This window comes from Oryctolagus cuniculus, chromosome 1 (assembly GCF_051225735.1).
Source record: "Oryctolagus cuniculus isolate XC-2025 breed Fujian yellow rabbit chromosome 1, ASM5122573v1, whole genome shotgun sequence".
Lineage (NCBI taxonomy): Eukaryota > Metazoa > Chordata > Mammalia > Lagomorpha > Leporidae > Oryctolagus > Oryctolagus cuniculus.
In genome coordinates this window covers 159,248,459-159,266,960 of record NC_142867.1, presented here as the reverse complement: position 1 = coordinate 159,266,960, position 18,502 = coordinate 159,248,459, and the positions used below count along the sequence as shown (strand labels likewise).

Genomic DNA, 18,502 nt, shown 5'->3' with positions numbered 1-18,502 from the left:
AAATGGACGTATAAGTGAAAGTCAAAAGAACAGGTAGAAACATTACTTCAGATTAGGGTGTTATATTATCTACAACCCAAAGCAGGGCAGCTCACTCAATTTACTTCTTTCTGTGTAAGTGATCTTTCATGATTAAAATTTGAAAACCTGTGACTGTTTACTTAAAACCTTTTGCTTCCACTGTCTACTAACACAAAACCTGTTCCGCTCAAATGCCAATGTGAGGGAGGCCACTGAATTAAGTTTCCCTGCAGCTGAGCAGAATCTGTGGCAGCTTTTCTCAACATGGGGTCCTTTTAGGAGCTGCAAGAAATGCCAATCCTTGGGAGAACTTGTTAAAAATCCAAATTTTCAGGCTACCTACAGAATCAACATCTTCTGAGGGGGCCCTAAATATTTGCTTTGTGCAAGCTCCTAACAATGGTTCTTAAGCATCTTTTAGGATTTCATAGAGGGACTTCAAAAAGTTTGTGGAAAATTGGAATTAAAACATAAGCTAGAAAAATTCTAAATTCACACAGTTTTTTCATACTATGCATTTTCATGAACTTTTTGAAGACACCCTTGTATCAACAGATCTCAAAATCATTTTGCACCAGCATAAACTTATCTTTGAACTCCATTTTCCATGGACTTTCTGAATTACCCTTGTATGTCTTTCATGTGCTTGCTCATTCAATAAACATTTCCTGAATATATTTCCTCAGACACAGTCTTTAAAAAGCTTTTTCATCTTAGAGAAAAAGTAGGACCTAACTATCTCAACATTAGCTTGAAGTCAGTTGAGGTTTTCAACATAAGGGGAGATGGCAGGATATGAAGGGACCCCTGGAGAGGCCACACCCCTGCTCCTTGCCAGAGGTCATTATCAAGGAAGGAAGAGCCCTCTTTCTCAGGACAGACCTTAGGAGGACTATTACTGTGACTGCAGGCATCTCCCAGCGAGATGGCCCCTAGACTTACACATCTTTGCCATTTCTGCCTCGTTCCCCAGCAACCACAGACTTTTTTTTTCTTGTCTCCACAATAGAGGCCATCAGGACACAGAACTCTGGAGAAGGACAGGAAGGTTTCTTGTTGCCTCAGGAATTTCCTTCAGGCTGCCTGAGGAACATTTCACAAAAAGACAAGTCATGTGGTTCACTGTTGAGCAGTTGAGTTGAAGTCACCATTTGGAGCACAGCAGACAGTTCTGCCTTTCTCCTGGGTTTTTGTTTGGTCACATTTTCTTTTCTTTCTCACTTCTTTGTTTTCTTAAGGGAATCTGAGGCCAGCATTCTAAGATGAAAGGACACAAGTTTCTTTATTCGCAGCCCTTAAAATTCTGCCTAACAATATACCTTCATTTATTCTCCAAGTCACCCATCTTTGAGACAGGTGATGAAATTGGTGCATAATAACACCTTGATCACCCCACTGTGCTTTGCCCATGTGTCTAGGTGTAACAGGTGCAAGCATCCTCCTTTGCTGTGGCAATTTATCTGCTACTCACAAGAACATGGCTTAGGAGGGCTCTGTTCTGGCTGCAAGTAGGTTCTGGCTCACTGATATTATTCTACTTCTCTTGCAGAGATACAGGATTTTCTATGTGAATGGAAGACTTTGGAGGTCCTACATTGAACACACAAATAGAAACAAATGTCAACTATTTCTTGAGGAGTTTGAGAATGCCAAGAAAAAGTCAGTTTCTGGAATTCTTGGAGTCAACCGTAGAAGACAGATGGAATTCATTTTGACATCAGGATCTTGCTGTACTTCAGGACAGCACAGTGCATGGTGGTTGCCATCATATGGAATTATGGAAGTGCCCATTAGCACTTGGACAGAGGTTGCGCTAATCTGAGAGCCCACTAAAATAATAACTATAATTTTATAAGAAGACAGGCTTACTGAACAAAATGAAGCATAAAAATAAAAATCGATGTTTTTGTGTATTATTTACTTCAAATAATTCTTCCATCAGGCATTCAAAGGGGTCGCATTATCATTGAGAAGAGTGAAATGAGGAAGGATATTCCTAGAGGCTGCTCAGTCCCACCAGAGTAAACAACAGATGGACCCCTTCCAGATTACCAAAGAGAAACCATAGAGAATTTCTGCTATACTTCCTACTCAGGACTTTTATACCAGATTCTGAGGTCAACATCCACCCAAACAGTGAAGACAGAAACTCTGAAGTTTTCCTATATCTTCCCCTCCACCAAAAGTACATCAGTTTAACAAAGCTCTGTTTATTTTACCTCTATTACTTTTGCCTTGGCCCAAGTTCTCATCCACTCCCCAGGCCTCTAATCTAATCTCTCAGCTTCCAGTTGCACCATCTCACACATTCTAAGCACTACAGCCAGGGCAATTATATAATACATGAAACTGGCACTCACAGCACTGCAAAAATTTCTGTAATCACACCCCGTAGTTCAGGATAAGGGTAAAACGCCTTACTTAGCTCAGCAGACAAGGTCCTCTGTAATTTAGACCCTGCTGTTTTCCATACCCATTTCCTTCTTCTATTTTAATATTCAATCTTTTCAGCCAAACAGACTGCTTCTCCATGCCCACAGAACATGGCAGACTTCACCAAAAGGAATCACAGCACAAAATCTAAATCAAAATGCAAACCTTTCATTTTAAAGAGGACACCAAGTTACAGAGAAGCAAAGTAATTTACTCAAGGCCACAGAACTAGGTAGGAACACAGTGGAGTTGGAGCCCAGTATTTAGGCTGGTCTTTCTAGACTCTACTCATTTCTGACATTGTTCAACATGGAGAAAGTCACACCACTGCTCAGAATGAAGCTTTGCAAATCTTGAGATGATACTCATCATTGGGTCTTCATTAACAAACTAATTTAAATGTGTCTATCCAAAATCTGGTGCAACTGCATAGCTTCCCTTTCCCTTAATGCTACCCATTTTTCAAGAGCTTTTCCTTCAGTAAGTCTGCCAAGACTTCAACACTAAGAAAGCTCTCTGTCCTAAAAATAATGTTCAAATTCAACATAAGTTACCAAAATAAAATTTCCCAAATAAAACAATGGCAGAGATAGACCTGCTAATGAATATGAAATATGCTAAGAACATTCTGTCACTAAAACAAACTTGACTCTTTTGTGATTAATAGTAAGATGAAATCTTGAGACACATAAGAATGAAAAAAAGACAACAGAAGAGAAATAGTTTGGAAAAGTTCCCATTTGAAATGTATCCATTTGAAAACAGACTCTGTCTTTTGGATATTATCACCATGTACATGCCCAGAAACATATTTTCAAATGTTACTTCCAAATGTAACTCCAAATTCAAAATGTAGGTTCATTGGTATATTTAAAATTTGCTCTGAAATGGGCACAACAAATGAGATGTGTTCAGGAGCTCTAATAAGTATACTCCGACACTCACTGGGTTTCATTCATGCTTCAGATGCTGGTCTGCCCCTTTTAATTCTTTATACCCAGTTTCTATTAAGAAATGGGAAAGAACAGGAAATAGGATTATGAAGATATTTCTAAGTATTAATGTGGTATCAAAATAAGTTAGGAAAGAAACACATTTTCAAGGAAAAAGGATAAGGAGGAAAAATTGGTTAGAATCCAATCTGTCAGAAACGTTCATTGGAGTGTAGCTAAATCTAATCAAGCCATCATGCCCTAAACTTCTTTTACGGAAAAGTGGGGACACTGGAGATAACATTTCATACCAGAACAACCCTTAGAAGAAGAACAAGAATTGCCTGTTGAATAAAATAAATTGGTTTGTTAACCTAGGGTTGCAATACACTCCTGGCTGCCCAAGGAATCTACCAACCCAAGTGGTAGCATGGGGAAGGTGGAGCAAGGGACTGAGAGGGGAGAAAGGGAGGAAACACAAAGAAAGGAAGGGACAGGAAGAATTGTTGTCATCAAATATTTAGTGCATTGACTGAGCCAGGAAGAACATTTACAAGAAGCGAATTATTCTTCATGAACTTCTATTTTACATGAAAGATCAAAGCAGAGCAAGAATATGCAGGGATTAGCAAAGCAAGGACTGGACAGCAAAAAACTAGAGGAGAGAAAAACACATTGCATTCATATCCAGAGTATGCACCAGATCATTGCTCATGTCCAAAAGCAGCTTTCATTTCCTTCTAAGTACTGATGAAAGAATTTGATGTGACTTAATTTTTTATAGAACTTGAAATTTGCTCAATATCTGAAGTCTTATAGGATCTTACAGATGCCAGTTGCAAAGAAAGTTCTGAAGTAAAACACATTCCTTCTCACCTATTGACAAAATTGGATGAATATTTACATATTTTACTGGATAAATTGTTATAAAGCACCATGTTAATAAAGGATGGTGGAATTGAGCTGTATGCCAATGTGAGTATTGGTGTTGTACTGACAATGTCTCCCTGCACGTCCTGTGGACAAGACGTGCAGTTCTAAAGATAAATAATCAGCTACTGCTCTGCTGATTTTATAACAAGAAAACACACTAACACTTTTCATTTAAAATATTCTACAGAATTAACAATATATTGAGGGTGATATACAACACCTGTTAAGAAGACTTTAAAAGCATTAGGTTGGGGTAAAGCCAATGAATGACTTCAACTGAAAAATATTGCTCATTGCACATGGAATTACTAGAGTTGATTTTCTCAGCTATACTTTGATTCGCCAAAACAGTCTTTGCCCCAGATTCTCGGTTCACCAGGGATTGCGGAGGAAGATTTGCATTCATTTGTTCCTTCTCTGGCATCATTCTTTTTCATGCCCTATCACACATGTTGTTCCAGTACAGTGAAAGCACAGATATCCCAAGAAGCCTCTCTCCCATTCCCCATGTTCAAACCTGTTTTTCCTCCTAAATATTCCTTTAGGGAAGCAATCCATTGCCATGACAACCATAGGATGGGGGTTTCAGTCTTAGAGCCAGCCTTTGTGATAGTTAATACCAATCTGTGTCTTACAGGGTAAGGAAAACCCAGATATTGGGTAACACTCTGTGGTGAAGAGCCACTTAGCTATGGAACTAATTGTCCTCATCAAACTTAACCACAATATAACCTCAGAAGAAATTCAGTAAGTGCCATTTTTAGGTGCCAATTCATTAATCCTACGTGGTAGCTGACTGGACTCAATTGCACAGTGCAAATGAAATCAAAAGATCATCTATAACATGGAAAAGAGAATTTAGAACTTTACCTTGCCCTTTAACTTCAAATAGCTGTGGAATGTCCTGAATTGGGCACTTTTCTTGAAAAAAGTGTGCCACAATTTCTAGGCAAAAATAACTGTTCTCTACACAACTCTATTTTATTTATATTTCCTCTTCTACAAGACAGAGCATCAAGATGGATTATTAGTGAGGAGTGTGGACTTTTTTCTTTAATGTATTTACTTCTAGCAAGAGGAGTGCTGCAGAGACTAGGCGGCAATGCCAGCCCAGGTGTAGTACCAGTCTTTTGTGTGACTCAGAGCTAAAGAGAGCCTCTGGTCAATGTATGTTTAACAATACTTTCCCACGACTGACTTCACTCAGGAGACCAAAACGCTCAAGCCTTTTGCAAAGCCAAGGGCACCTATCTGATGAGGTTCCTTCTTTGTCTTTACCTGCTGGACCACCTAACTCAGGAGGGCTTTTAACATAATGAGGAGAATCCTTTGTTCTCCCAGGTTCCATTGAAAGGGAAAGTGGGTCGCAGGGCTTCCCCAGGGAGGGAGAAAAAAAAAACCCAGGAACCAAACCCAGGGGAGTTAAGAGATTTCACGCCCACTACTGTTCCCACTCTGCCAAGGAAGTTAATTAATTCTGTTACAGGGGTGGCTAAATGGGGTGGGGGTAGCACTCAGGCAGCCCATTCTCTGAGACCACAAGCTCACTCTTCAGGATGGCTCACGCCCTCCTCTCCTCCCTGACAGCCCAGGGGTGGGGGCAGTGAGGGGGACAGCGAGCCTCCAGCCATGGGCAATACAGCCAGTACCGCATGCATCTCTGCTCCCCAAAAGGTGTGTCCCAGCCCCAAAAGTTGGATATTTAGACCTGCAAAGAACAATTAGAGCCATTCAAAGCAGCAAGTTTTACAGTACCTTAAGAAGTCTGACAGATGGGAGAAAGGCTGCGTGGCACAGCTTCCGGATGGTCCAGTTTAGGGGGCGAGAAGCATCAGTTTGATTCATGACCCCTTCCAAATTCCACCGGGAAAACCAGAAACTGCAAACCTGAGCAATGCCTAGAAAACAAACGGTTCCCCACGGCCCTGGCATCCCATGGTCATCTCCACACCTGCAAATTCCATTAGGGCAGAAGCTTCCTGGAACTTGGGAGACTAGTCAAGTGGCGCTGCCTGAGCCCCTGAGCCTTCCTAAGAAAGCCACCTCCCCTCTGCCTGCAGCCGCGCTCATGCATACCAAACGTGGCTGAATGGAGGCACACTGCCTGCTGCTTCAGGGAGGGGATGCACGGTTTTGAAGGAGAGGGACAGCCTGCACAACACAGCCTGTGGTCGGAGTCAGAGCAGCCTGCTCCGGAATGCACGCTCCCTCTCCCGCTCTCCTCCCAGCAAACGCAGGTCAGGCGTTGGGGGGGAACCCGGGCCATTTGCTTTGCTTGCTGGTTAAGGGAGGGGGGGGAGCCGGCAAGAGAGCAAAAGGGAACAAAAATGAAGCCAAAGGAGGAACTTAGACTTTCTTGCACAAAGCATCTTTGAGGGGCTGGAAATTGGTGCGGGGGGAGGGGCTAGGACACAGAGGGAGAAGGGGTGTCTCTCTATGGTAAGATCAATGCTTCCCTTTTGATTTACGTGACATAATAAATTGAGAATTATCGTCAAATGGATCTGTAGTGAAAGGGATCTGTGTCGTGTTCTGGGGTTTTTATTAACTGTGATTGACAGTCCTCATCCTGATATATACATTATATATCTAACATGATGGATAGGCAGATGGCAGAGGGGAAGGCAAACACACTCTCCCTCTCTCTCTCTCACTCTCCTTCTCTCTCACACTAGTAGCAGCGAGTTATTCCGTTCATAGAAAGCAGTGCAAACTAATACATATTCGGCTTACCTTTTAGAAATGGCAGTTTCTAAATTGGGGGTTATCCCCTCTGGGAAATTCACTTCATACCCTTTCTCTGCAACAAAAGTTTAACCCCTAAGGTGCCATGTGGGATGCTTCTACAAAAGATGGAGTTTCCTCAAGTGGGGACTCCCGCCCCCACCTCCAAGTGGCTTTAGGAAAGAGCAGCTGTGCTGGGAATTCATAGTCTTTAGGGCTCCTGTGATGAGAGACAATGCAGGAGACCTTTTCAATCTGGAGAATTTGCCTTAGAGAAAGGAAGTTGGGGGAGGGTTGGGAAGAGGAGGGAGTTCAAGCCACAACTCATCCCCCAAGGCATCAGAGCTCAGGAGCAGCAGCTGACCCATGGACTGCTACCCAGGAGAACCTCCACATCCTTCCAGCATGTCCATTGTTCCTGTATTTCCTCCTCATGTTCCTCCTGATGACTACACTCATGGTCCATTTCTAATTAACTTGTTGAGATGGGTAAATCCCAGCTCGATCACTATTATGCCTTTCAAAGCAGAACTGGGAGAGGGTAGAGCAGATGTGCCACAATGCTGCTGGAGTTCAGAATTTGGGACAACATGGCACCTCCCTGGAGGGTGACAAGTACCTGACATAGTGTGTTACAACACTGCTTCCCTCATAACAGTCCTGAGTCACACATCAAAGAGCAAGGTTGCAGAAAAGCTGGTGAAACAGAGATCACTGATTTATCCTGCAAAATAAAACTCCTGGTTGTCTGAAATCTTCTATTACACATTATCACTTTAAAGAGACCTCACACTCCATGGGTTCATTTTCTGTCACCCTCCTGTTTTCCATAAAGGATTGAAGTCAGTTTTAAATTAATAGCAGCTCACATGTATGTGCCAGGTGCTGTGCTGGGCACTTTGAGTGTATTACATTAATCCTTATCAATAACCACCTAAGGAAGTAGATGCCATAGTCAAATCCGTGTTTCACAGAGTAAGCAAGAGAGGTCCAGAGAAATAAACCACACAGCCAACGTAAGCAGTAAAACTGAGTCTGAACTGAGACCAGTGTAGAAGACGAAAAGCATGCTTTCTCTTCTTCCCAATTTCTTGTATAATTTAGGAGACCACAGCAATAAAAGTACTGCCTCAGGTTTCTGTTAATTTGACCCGATGCAAGATTTGAGTTCAAAGACTTAGAAGGAGAAATGCTCAGCACTGGTTTCTGGTCCTCACTTTGGCACGACATTGACCGAGGAATTAACAGCAGGAATTTAAGGATCAGACAGCATGGTTCAAAATTCTGGCTCTGACCCCGGCCTTGGGCAAATTATTCACTTTCTCTGTACCTTGAAGATACGATGTGTTAAATGGAGGCAAAGCCAAGATCACAAGTGGAGGACTGCTGTGTGGACAATAGCGGCTGATATCCATGATCACTTAGGACAGTGCTTGTCGTATCCTGACTTCCCCAGACCATGACTTCTTTTTCAGGCAGCATGTGGTGACTTTGAAATGGGAGCCACTGACAATTTTCATTAGGTATGGACAAGTGTGCACACCTATAGTACCAGGTAAGGAAATCAAGCAAGCCAAATTAGAGCTGAATGCTTCCTCTGATGTATCATGGGTTTCATGAGAGCGGCGAAGAGAAAGGTGGAAAATTGCAAAGGTCGCATGACTATCCTCTTGCTATATTACACAATGGTGTTCATCAGATTGCAATATGTTGCCTTTATTGAAGCTACAAGGCACCGGGCTTCCTAAGCTATAAAATGCCCTAAAGTGGTTCCATTGTGGTTGTGAGAAGTCTGTTCCAAAATAAATGCTGAAAGACTGCAGCCCCATCCTCTGCCCCTCACTCTTCCAAAAGGGTTAGGACCCCACAAATGATGACAGCATCATCCTGAAAACACACCACCTTTGATGTTACTGGCTCCTTTCATTCTCATTGAGGAACGTGGTCAAAGGAAATAGGAAGGATTCCAAAGGAGAAGGTAGAATGATTCACAGCCCTCTCTAATGGCAATTAGAGGAGAGAAGCACAAAAGCCCCAGGGAGTTGGTTTGTAGCCTACACTGCAGAAGAGGTAAAGATCAAAGAAGGATGACAGTGCACAACAGGAGGGTTTCTTTCCACCTCTGGAGTAGTTTGTGCCAGATTGGTGGCCATCAACAGGGTTTTCAAGACCCTCTTCCCACTTATAAGAAATGATATTTTCTCATAGAACAATGGCTGCTCTGGTCTGGGGAAAGGAATCTAATGAAGAAAAAGCAAAGAACAGCAATCCTAGTCTCAGAAGTTAGCATCTCACAAAGCTAACATGGTTGTCTATAAATTTCATAAGTGTGGATGTTTGCAAATATGCAGAACAAATTCTTGCAGGCTTCAACCTCTGACTTTATCACATTAGCTTTCGGTATACTAAACAATTGCAAACCAAGTGCATCAAATGCCTGTACTCCAAAGCCTGCCTGCTTTGAACACTCTCATTCTCTTCTCATGCTACAGAAGCCCACTTCTCACTGCTGATCTTCCTTTTTTATTTCCTGTGTAACTGATGCTAAATTCAAGAAGCCTAACATTTGAGCTCAGTTTCTTTTTTTTAAAGATTTATTTTATTTATTTGAAAGACAGAGTTACGGAGAGGTAGAGACAGAGAGATAGAGTTCTTCCATCCACTGGTTCACTCCTCAGATGGCCGCAACAGCCGGAGCTGCGCAGATCTGAAGCCAGGAGCCAGCAGCTTCTTCCAGATCTCCCACACGGGTGAAGGGGCCCAAGGACTTCAGCCATCTTCTACTGCTTTAGCAGAGAGCTGGATTGGAAGAAGAGCAGCTGGGACTAGAACCGGCACCCATATGGGATGCTGGAGCTTCAAGCCAGGGCGTTAACCCACTGTGCCACAGTGCCAGCCCCTGAGCTCAGTTTCAATGCTGACACTGTCTGCAGTTTAGACAGTATGCAAATCTTCCTTTTGAAAAACTATGGCACCCACAATACAGCATTGGGCCACTTCTCACACTGTATTCTTTATATACTTTACATACAAAAAGGGTTGACTCCTGAAAACTTAAGAAAACAGAAAGGGAATGACACAGTGCCCAGGTAGCACAGGTAGCTGAAATGTGTTTTCTGCAAACAAATATTGCTGCAATGTGATTTTTCAGAGCTTGTTTTAATACTGAAATTCATAGGGACCTGGGCACATTTATTTTGAGGATTTAATATACAAATTCAGCATATGGAGTACTAAAGGATGGCATTCAAGCATCTAAGAAAAATATAGGAAAAAACGATAGTGACACCATTTACCACAGCATGTCATTTTTTTTTTTTTTTGACAGGCAGAGTGGACAGTGAGAGAGAGAGAGACAGAGAGAAAGGTCCTCCTTTTTGCTGTTGGTTCACCGCGGCCGGCACACCGTGCTGATCCGATGGCAGGAGCCAGGTACTTATCCTGGTCTCCCATGGGGTGCAGGGCCCAAGTACTTGGGCTATCCTCCACTACACTCCCTGGCCACAGCAGAGAGCTGGCCTGGAAGAGGGGCAACCGGGACAGAATCCGGTGCCCCGACCGGGACTAGAACCTGGTGTGCCGGCGCCGCAAGGCAGAGGATTAGCCTAGTGAGCCGCGGCGCCGGCAGCATGTCATATTTTTAATATTAACATCCTCCTTCCTTTATAGTTGGTGATTGGCCTCAGTTATTGGCTATATTGTGTTTGGATCATTTGCCATATTTGTTAGAAAATCATTTGTATTGTGAATTACAGCTTACCATTTTTGACCAAAAAATCCACACTTCTGTTTCTTCCCTTTAGCTGCATTCAGATAGAGCTAGAAAACTTGCAGGAACCTTTTGATGCTTCTATAATATTCTCAAAAAATTAAATCTCTTTAAAGAATCCACCAACCTACAGAACAATTCTTAACTTGATCATTCCCAGATGTATGTTCTTCAAATACACGAAATATTTTTTTTCTTCCTTTAAGGTGTTTCCTCCACCTTTGGTATCTTTTATATACAATAAATTCTAAAATACATTTCAAAAATCTATTAAAATAAATGGCTCGCTTTGTTAAATAGCTTTATCAACATTTATTGCATCTAAAATCTAAAATGTCTCAGAGTTAGATATTTTTCTTCCAATATTTAGACCTCCCTCAGCCTCCCTGCCTGCTGTACACCAGCTTCAGCCGCAGTCACAGCCAGCAGGTGCGTATTGGAGGCAGTTCATGCTACAGTTTGCCAGCTTTAGTGTCCAGAAAGTTCTCCCTAAGACTGAGGGCAATTGTGCCTCCCTGTAACTCCTAAGCAGAGTCTTCCTTCTGGAGAACAGTTCTCCAAATGGATAAAGACGGATGTTAGTCTCCACTCAAACCTCTCTTTGCCACTGGGCATCTTGGTTCCTTAGTCCTTCTTCACATGATGGAGCTCAGTTTTAGGTGAAAAACCCTCCTCAGAGCGATGTTCGGTATATTATAGAGGTACTTCCAATGCACTGGTGACTCACCCTCTCACATCCCTTGAATTACGTCTCATAAAGATCCTTCAGGGAGTTTTGAGGAGGAACTCACTAATAATTTAGCTTCTTTTAAAATTTTTCCTTCATGAATTAATTAGTTGACTCAACATAGACTTTAAATTATAGCTGAACACACACACACACACACACACACATACACAGTCTGAACTGTAGCATAATTTGCCCCAGCCCCTAGAGAGAAGTGTTGATGGGTGGTTATGGGCTTATGGGAAGACTATAAGAAATGATGAGGCATCAGAGCATATGTGTTTCGTTCATCATGTCTGTCTTCATCTGCTAGCTTTGAATTTAGATAGATTCAATTCAAACTCATGTCCCACCTCTTACCCACTGAGTAGCCCTGGACCAGCTGCTTAACTATGGGGCCTCAGTTTTCACACGTAAAAACGGAGTGTACAAGAGTTTGCACCTTATAGCCAGCTCTGTGGTGTAGTGCTGCCTACGATGTCAACATCTCACATGGGTGCTGCTTAGAGTTCCAACTGCTCTACTTCCAATTCAGTTACATGCTAATACACCTGGGAAAGCAGCCAAGGATGGTCCAGGTCCTTGGGCCCCTGCACCCATGTGGGAGACGTGGAAGAAATTTCTGGCTCCTGGCTTTGGACCAGTCCAGGTTTGGCCATTGTGGCCATTTAGGGAGTGAACCAGCAGATGGAATATCTCTATCTCTCCCTCTCTCTCTGTAAATCTGCCTTTCAAATAAATAATCTTAAAAAACTTTAAATAGCACTTAACAGGATAGGCCATGAACCTAATGTTTTGGACTTCAAACATTTCTTTACCATCTCCATGTAGCTTTAAGGAAGCTATTTAATCTCACTGTGCTTTAGTTTTTTCATCTGAAAATTAAGGATAATAATACTACCTATGTCAAAAGAATTGTAAAGTTAATTAACTATTATGTGCAGAGGTCTTGAAAGAGGTAAAAGTTTCAAAAACAGTAGTAACTTATTATCACCCATGTTGAAGTCACATGGGCTGTTCTTCCCATAGCTTACTGCTCTGGGAAACACAAAGCCAAATAAAACCCCTTCATTTATTCTTTTGCTGCTTTCAGTAAGAGCAGAAGCGTCAGAGAACCCATGAGAAGAAAACAGTACCTGACTTTACTGCTGTCCATTGTGCACTTGAGAGGGGATCATATGTTCTGGAAGTGCAAACCTTTCATAGGTAAAGTAGTTCACTTTATAAAACTCAAAGGTATATAAGCAACTTCTTCCTCACCAAAAAGGGAAAAAGAAAATCCTGCACACACACACACACACACACGTATATTAACAAAGGTCAAGAGTTAAAAATAAACCCTCAATCACCTTTGAAACCTTAATGCTTGCATTCACAAAGGGATGAGTTTTTGGGTATAATTCTAAAATTTTAATAAGTCCACAGAGGCTTGTTAAAATAAAAAAAAAATTGAGGTGCTCATTTCTAACTGCTTAATGTCCACGGTCTTCTAGTATTTGCAATGCTATTCATTATTGTAAATGTTCTGTCTACTCAAGCTTAGATTTCTATAACACACATTTGCTTGCATTCACACAGAGCCACCCACATACATAGAGTATAAGTATTTCAGATAAATTGCTATTATAGAAGCCATAAATCTGACTGACAGTAAAAAACTCATGAATGAATAATTTTTGAGGAGGGAGATTTAAGCAATGAATCTCCCAATTACCGATTAGTTAAATTGTGTGAATTAGAGGGAAGTTCAGCATTTCCTTGTTAATAGTGTATCTTAAGGTGGATTTATTGGCCAATGGATGCTCAAATAAAACAGAAGTTCAAGTTCAGATCTCACATATATTTTCTCAGATACCCACTCACCTCCCTCAACTGAGCACCTGCCCTAGCCACAAAACCCTGCCTTGAGCATCTGGGCTTCTGTCACTAATGACCAACACTGAATTGGACCATACGGTCTGCTCACCTGGGAAACAGAGACATACTGTGATCTGGAAAACCTTCAAAGCACTACCTCTGTTTGGTAGAGGATGTTAATAAGAAAGCTAATGAAAATTGTCCTTGCTATCTATTTTTGTCATCTTCCAGAAAATGTTATCACTGTTGATGTTTATTCTGGTATTTTATGCTTCACGGCAACAAGCCTTTCATTTTTATTTTAATTAATGGTAGTGACAGGGAATATAGGATTTTAGCTCAAGACACTGGTCCAGTTTTTGTTTTTCTTGTGAAAAGGCACAAAATCAATGCAAGCCACATGGATTTTAAAATTATAGAGAACTAACAAGTTTTATTGGTCCCCATCTTTAGCATAGACAGTGGCTAATTATAATAATGATGATTAATAAGTCCTTTTGAGCATTTACTATGTGCCAAATAGTGTGTTATTCCTTCCAAGTGAACAGCTCATTTAATTCCCATAAATCTATGAAGTTTAAGGTGCCAGAGTAGTGGTGTCGCGGGTAAAGCCATAGCCTGTGACACCAGCATCCCATATGGACACCGTTCCAGTCCCAGTTGTTCCACTTCTGATCCAACTCTCTGGTAACACATCTAGAAAAGCAATGGAAGATGGCCCAAGTGCTTGCACTCCTGCACTCATGTGGGAGATTGAGAAGAAGGCTCTGACTCCTGGCCCAGCCTTGCCTGTTGAGGCCATTTGGGGAGTGAACCAGCAGATGGAAGACTTCTCTCTCTGTCTCTTCCTCTCTCTCTCTCTGTAACTCTGCCTTTGAAATAAATAAAAATAAATCTTGTAAAAAAATCTATGAAGTTTGCAGCTTACTATCCCAACATTACAGATGCACAAGACTCAATATGTCACACAGCTGGTAAAAGAACTTCAATTCAGGTCTATCTAATTCTGTGTTTTATCTACAACAATATGTGCTACTAATAACAAAAGAGTTATATGAGGTTCCCGTGGATTTCCAAAAAGAAGCCATTTGATATGACAAATCTAAACAGAAATAAAATCCAGTGGGCCTACCTTAAACCAGATTGTTGTAGAGCACAGAAGAACCAATGGCTCTTTTTTTTTTTTTTTTTTTTTTTTTTAACTGCTGACTTCCACTATCTCTTCATTATCTGCTTCTATCTGGCTGACCTGTTTGGTGAGACAAGGATTGTCTGTATTCATTTGATATACCCAAGATATAACACAATACTTGGGATACAGCGTTTACTGGAAAAAGGAATCATGATTTTTGCAAATGTAGGTGGGCTCTTTACATGTATGAACTCATTTACTTTTTACTACTACCCAACTTTTATCTTTACATGGATTTTTGAGAAAATTAAAACTAAGTTTCAGACCCATGAGTTGAATTCAAATAAAAATTCTTGATATATTTCAAAAGGTCTTATAATGTACATGGTTACTGCAAAAAAAAAGTTCATGGACAACGGGAATAAAAGATAAGTTTATCCTGGTGCAAAATTTGAAATTTACATATGGTTTCTCTTAGAATTATTTTCATTTATCTGAGAAGCAGAGAGATGGGCGAGAGAGAGACAAAGAGAGAGAGAGAGTGTGTACAGGTGAGCTCTTCTACTTGCTTGTTTACCCCCCAAATAACTTCAGTGATGGGGGCTGTGGTGGAGACAAAGCAGGTAGCTGGGAACTCAATCCAGGTCTCCCACAGGAATTGCAGGGACTCAGTTACTGAGCCTCCTGGGGTCTGCCACATCAGGAAGCTAGAATCAGGAGCCAGAGCCATGAATCCAGCTCAGGCACTCTGATACAGTAAACAGACATCTTAACCAGCGTCTTACTTGCTAGAGTAAATGCTCTCCCCTGGGCAGTGGTTTTTTATAATATGCATTTTCTGTGAGCTTTTTGAAGATCCTTTGTATTCATGGATGCAAAAATTATTTTGAACCAAAATAAATATATTTTTACTTCTATTTCCCAGAAACTTTTTGAAGTATCACCTATAAATAAAATCTAAGTCAGCTGTATTAGTTTCAGATGTTATAGTTAACCACCTGATAAAACTGTGATCTAGCACTCTGTGACAGAGAAGACAATATTCTAGAAACTTGCTACAACAATAGGATGCTTCAATCGCAAAATCGATGCACTTGGCCAGAAAACTTTAAGGCCTATTATAGTAAGTAAAAACCAAAAGTGTCTGTCTGCGTAATCACATAAACAAAACCATGATGATTATTAAAGTTTATTTGACCTTCATATGAAATGTATGTTGCCTTTGGGATGAAAACAAAACCAAATATTATCAAAAATGCGTCACTAACCTGAAGCTATTAAATTAGAAAATGAAGGTACCAAAGAGGAATTTGATTTATAATAGCTTCTAAACTGGTTAATAAATCAGATTCTCACTGCTGTTATTCCAATCCAGCCAAAGCCATCCATGGGGGCCTAAGCGGTACATGCCTTGGCACAGGTATCTGGTTGGTTGCATGGGACTCCCAGCTGTCCCTGGGAAGCCTTCTTCAATGAGGAAGTAACAGAGAAAGAATTATCATTTTCTGTCTTACCCCAACTTATCCCAAAGCGGGGTGGGGGGAGGGGAGGAAACAATAATTATTTGTGAAGCATAGCTAGATAAAGCTGTAACGCACAGTTTTTCCTTCTACGTTAATTAAATTCCCTGTCAGTGAACTGTTGGCTTTGGATCAAATGAATGAAAACTCCCAGGATTAAACCAGATCAAGTCATTTTCATGAGTCAAACCATCTAGTGCTCTCATGGATCTCCACTCTTCATCTTGGTTGTCAATGCTCCTGCCTCTCAGACCAGCTTCAGCTCCGGATCTTTCCTCCCATCCCATCGTGCTCCGACCACACTGACTTCTTTTAATTTCTGTGTCCCGGGACATTTACACATGCTGCTCCCTCTTCTAATGCTCATTTGTCCAGCTCTTCAGAGATTAGCTTCCTCTCAGGCTTTAGCTTCTGCTTACAAGTATTCTCCCTGCAGGTTCCTTTCTTGCTTTCTCTACCTGCCTTCATCACTCATAACAGGTCTTTGAGTTTTTTTTTTTTTTTTTTTTTACATTTTTCAGTATTTGTAATTATTTTATTGGTTTTATTTTTGATCTTCATTCCCTACTTGAATGTAATTTTTTTTTGACAGGCAGAGTTAGACAGAGAGAGAGAGAGAAAGGTCTTCCTTCCATTGGTTCACCCCCCAGATGGCCACTACGGCCGGCGTGCTGCACCGATCCGAAGCCAAGAGCCAGGTGCCTCCTCTTGGTCTCCCATGGGGTGCAGGGCCCAAGTACTTGGGCTATCCTCCACTACACTCCCTGGCCACAGCAGAGAGCTGGCCTGGAAGAGGGGCAACCGGGACAGAATCTGGCGCCCAACAGGGACTAGAACCATGAGTGCCGGCGCCACAGGCGGAGGATTAGCCTAGTGAGCCATGGCGCTGGCCTGAATGTAATTTCTTTAAGGCAATGGTCAGCTGTATTCCACATTCAACAGGAATATCTGAGGCATGATGGGAACTTAATGAAAATGTACTGAATGCAAAATTTACAGATGAAGAACGAATGAACTAAATATGTTTGCTTGAATCTCTTTTTTAGTTAACCTCATTTCTTTCAAGCAATCTTAGGTGAAACTTACCTCCAAACTGTCTGGGTCACTTATTAACTTTTCAGTGCTCTTTTGCTTCCCCAAATATTAATTACATTACCTTAAAAAAATCTAAGAAACATTTATTTAGCTATCAAAAATAAAAAGGAATCAATTCTCAAACTGTAACCTAAAGGTAGGGACCAAACCCTAAACAACACATGGGATTTGGGAAAAGAAAAATGAAAGAAAAGGAGAGAATATCAACATGGGAAGCTGAATCTGAAAATAATCCCTGCTAGAATATTCAGTCATTGGCTGCTCAAGATAATCTGTCCCATTATCAAACATCTCCCACAATGACACAGAATTGAGAGTTTAATATCAAAATGCACCTTTGTATACGTCAGTCTCTGTTTTCTATAAGAGCAAATTTTATTTTGAAGGGTATGGAGACATCAGCAATATTAATCATATTCTTTGTCATCATCATAATGTCGTCATTAAAAAGGAATAGATGTTGGTGTGTCTTAAGGTGGTTTAACAAGCTTATTCTGATTCATTACCCATAACCTTGCTGAAACACAAATAAGAAAGGTGCTGTTATTCACCACATTTTACAGAAAAGCAAACTGAGATTCAGAAAATATAGCTGACTTGCCACCAATCTCTAGCTTCAATATCTTGTCTTTCCATTTTCCTCCATGGCCTCTTCACTCCACAGTTAATCCTTGCAGTGAACCATGTACTGCATATTTATTCAAAGCATAATCTTTAGAACAAAATATTGGCACACATAGTGCATGGGCAAATCTCAAAATCATGTAGGAAATTCTAGAAAAGAAAGAACAAGAGTGACAGAAAGCAGAGCAGTGATTGCCATGGGTTTCTCTGGTGGAGAGGGTGGGGCAGGGGCAGTGGTAGCATTGCTTACAAAGGTACCTGAGGAACCTTTTCAGGTTCATGGAAATTTTCTGTATCTTGAATGTAGCGCAATTAATGTCATACAATTGCTGGAATTCACAAAACCACACATTGAAGATAATTTTTGTATATAATAAAAGTAGGAAATGATATTTATTGTTTTACCATGGTTATAAAAGAACAATTTTAAATATGCAAAAATTTAAAAATTCAGGAACATATAGAGAAATAAAAATCACTTATAATTTCATCAATAACCATGGATGTGATCTTTAGAAATTTTATCAATACTTCATACTTCATGATTTTTATATAATGAGCTGACCCTCCACATTATTGATTATTAGAAAACAATATTAAATGATTATATAAGATTCTATTGTGTTACTCAGAGGAAGAGAATCAGCTTCCTTCTATTTTTTAATGTTAACTTGATCATACATTTTTGTACACATCTGTGATTATTTTCTTAAGATACCATCAGGATTAAATATG

At 40.8% G+C, this 18,502-nt stretch overlaps 1 protein-coding gene across 26 annotated transcripts in view; it reads right to left on the bottom strand.

Annotated features, from left to right (window-relative positions):
- TRPM3 (transient receptor potential cation channel subfamily M member 3) overlaps positions 1–18,502 on the bottom strand; it is a 1,000,643-nt gene that overhangs the window by 599,618 nt on the left and 382,523 nt on the right. For 6 of the 26 annotated variants that reach the window (XM_008256297.5, XM_008256302.5, XM_070050862.2 and 3 more), the window contains exon 1: positions 6,075–6,584. The exons of 12 other annotated variants lie outside the window; for them this stretch is intronic. In XM_008256297.5, coding sequence (XP_008254519.1) covers positions 6,075–6,251 — 177 coding nt within the window. In that variant the 5' untranslated portion in view covers positions 6,252–6,584. Of the gene's footprint in view, positions 1–6,074; positions 6,587–18,502 lie in introns of those variants that run through there. 8 more of the 26 variants (XM_070050834.2, XM_070050843.2, XM_089336766.1 and 5 more) reach the window with 4 other exon arrangements.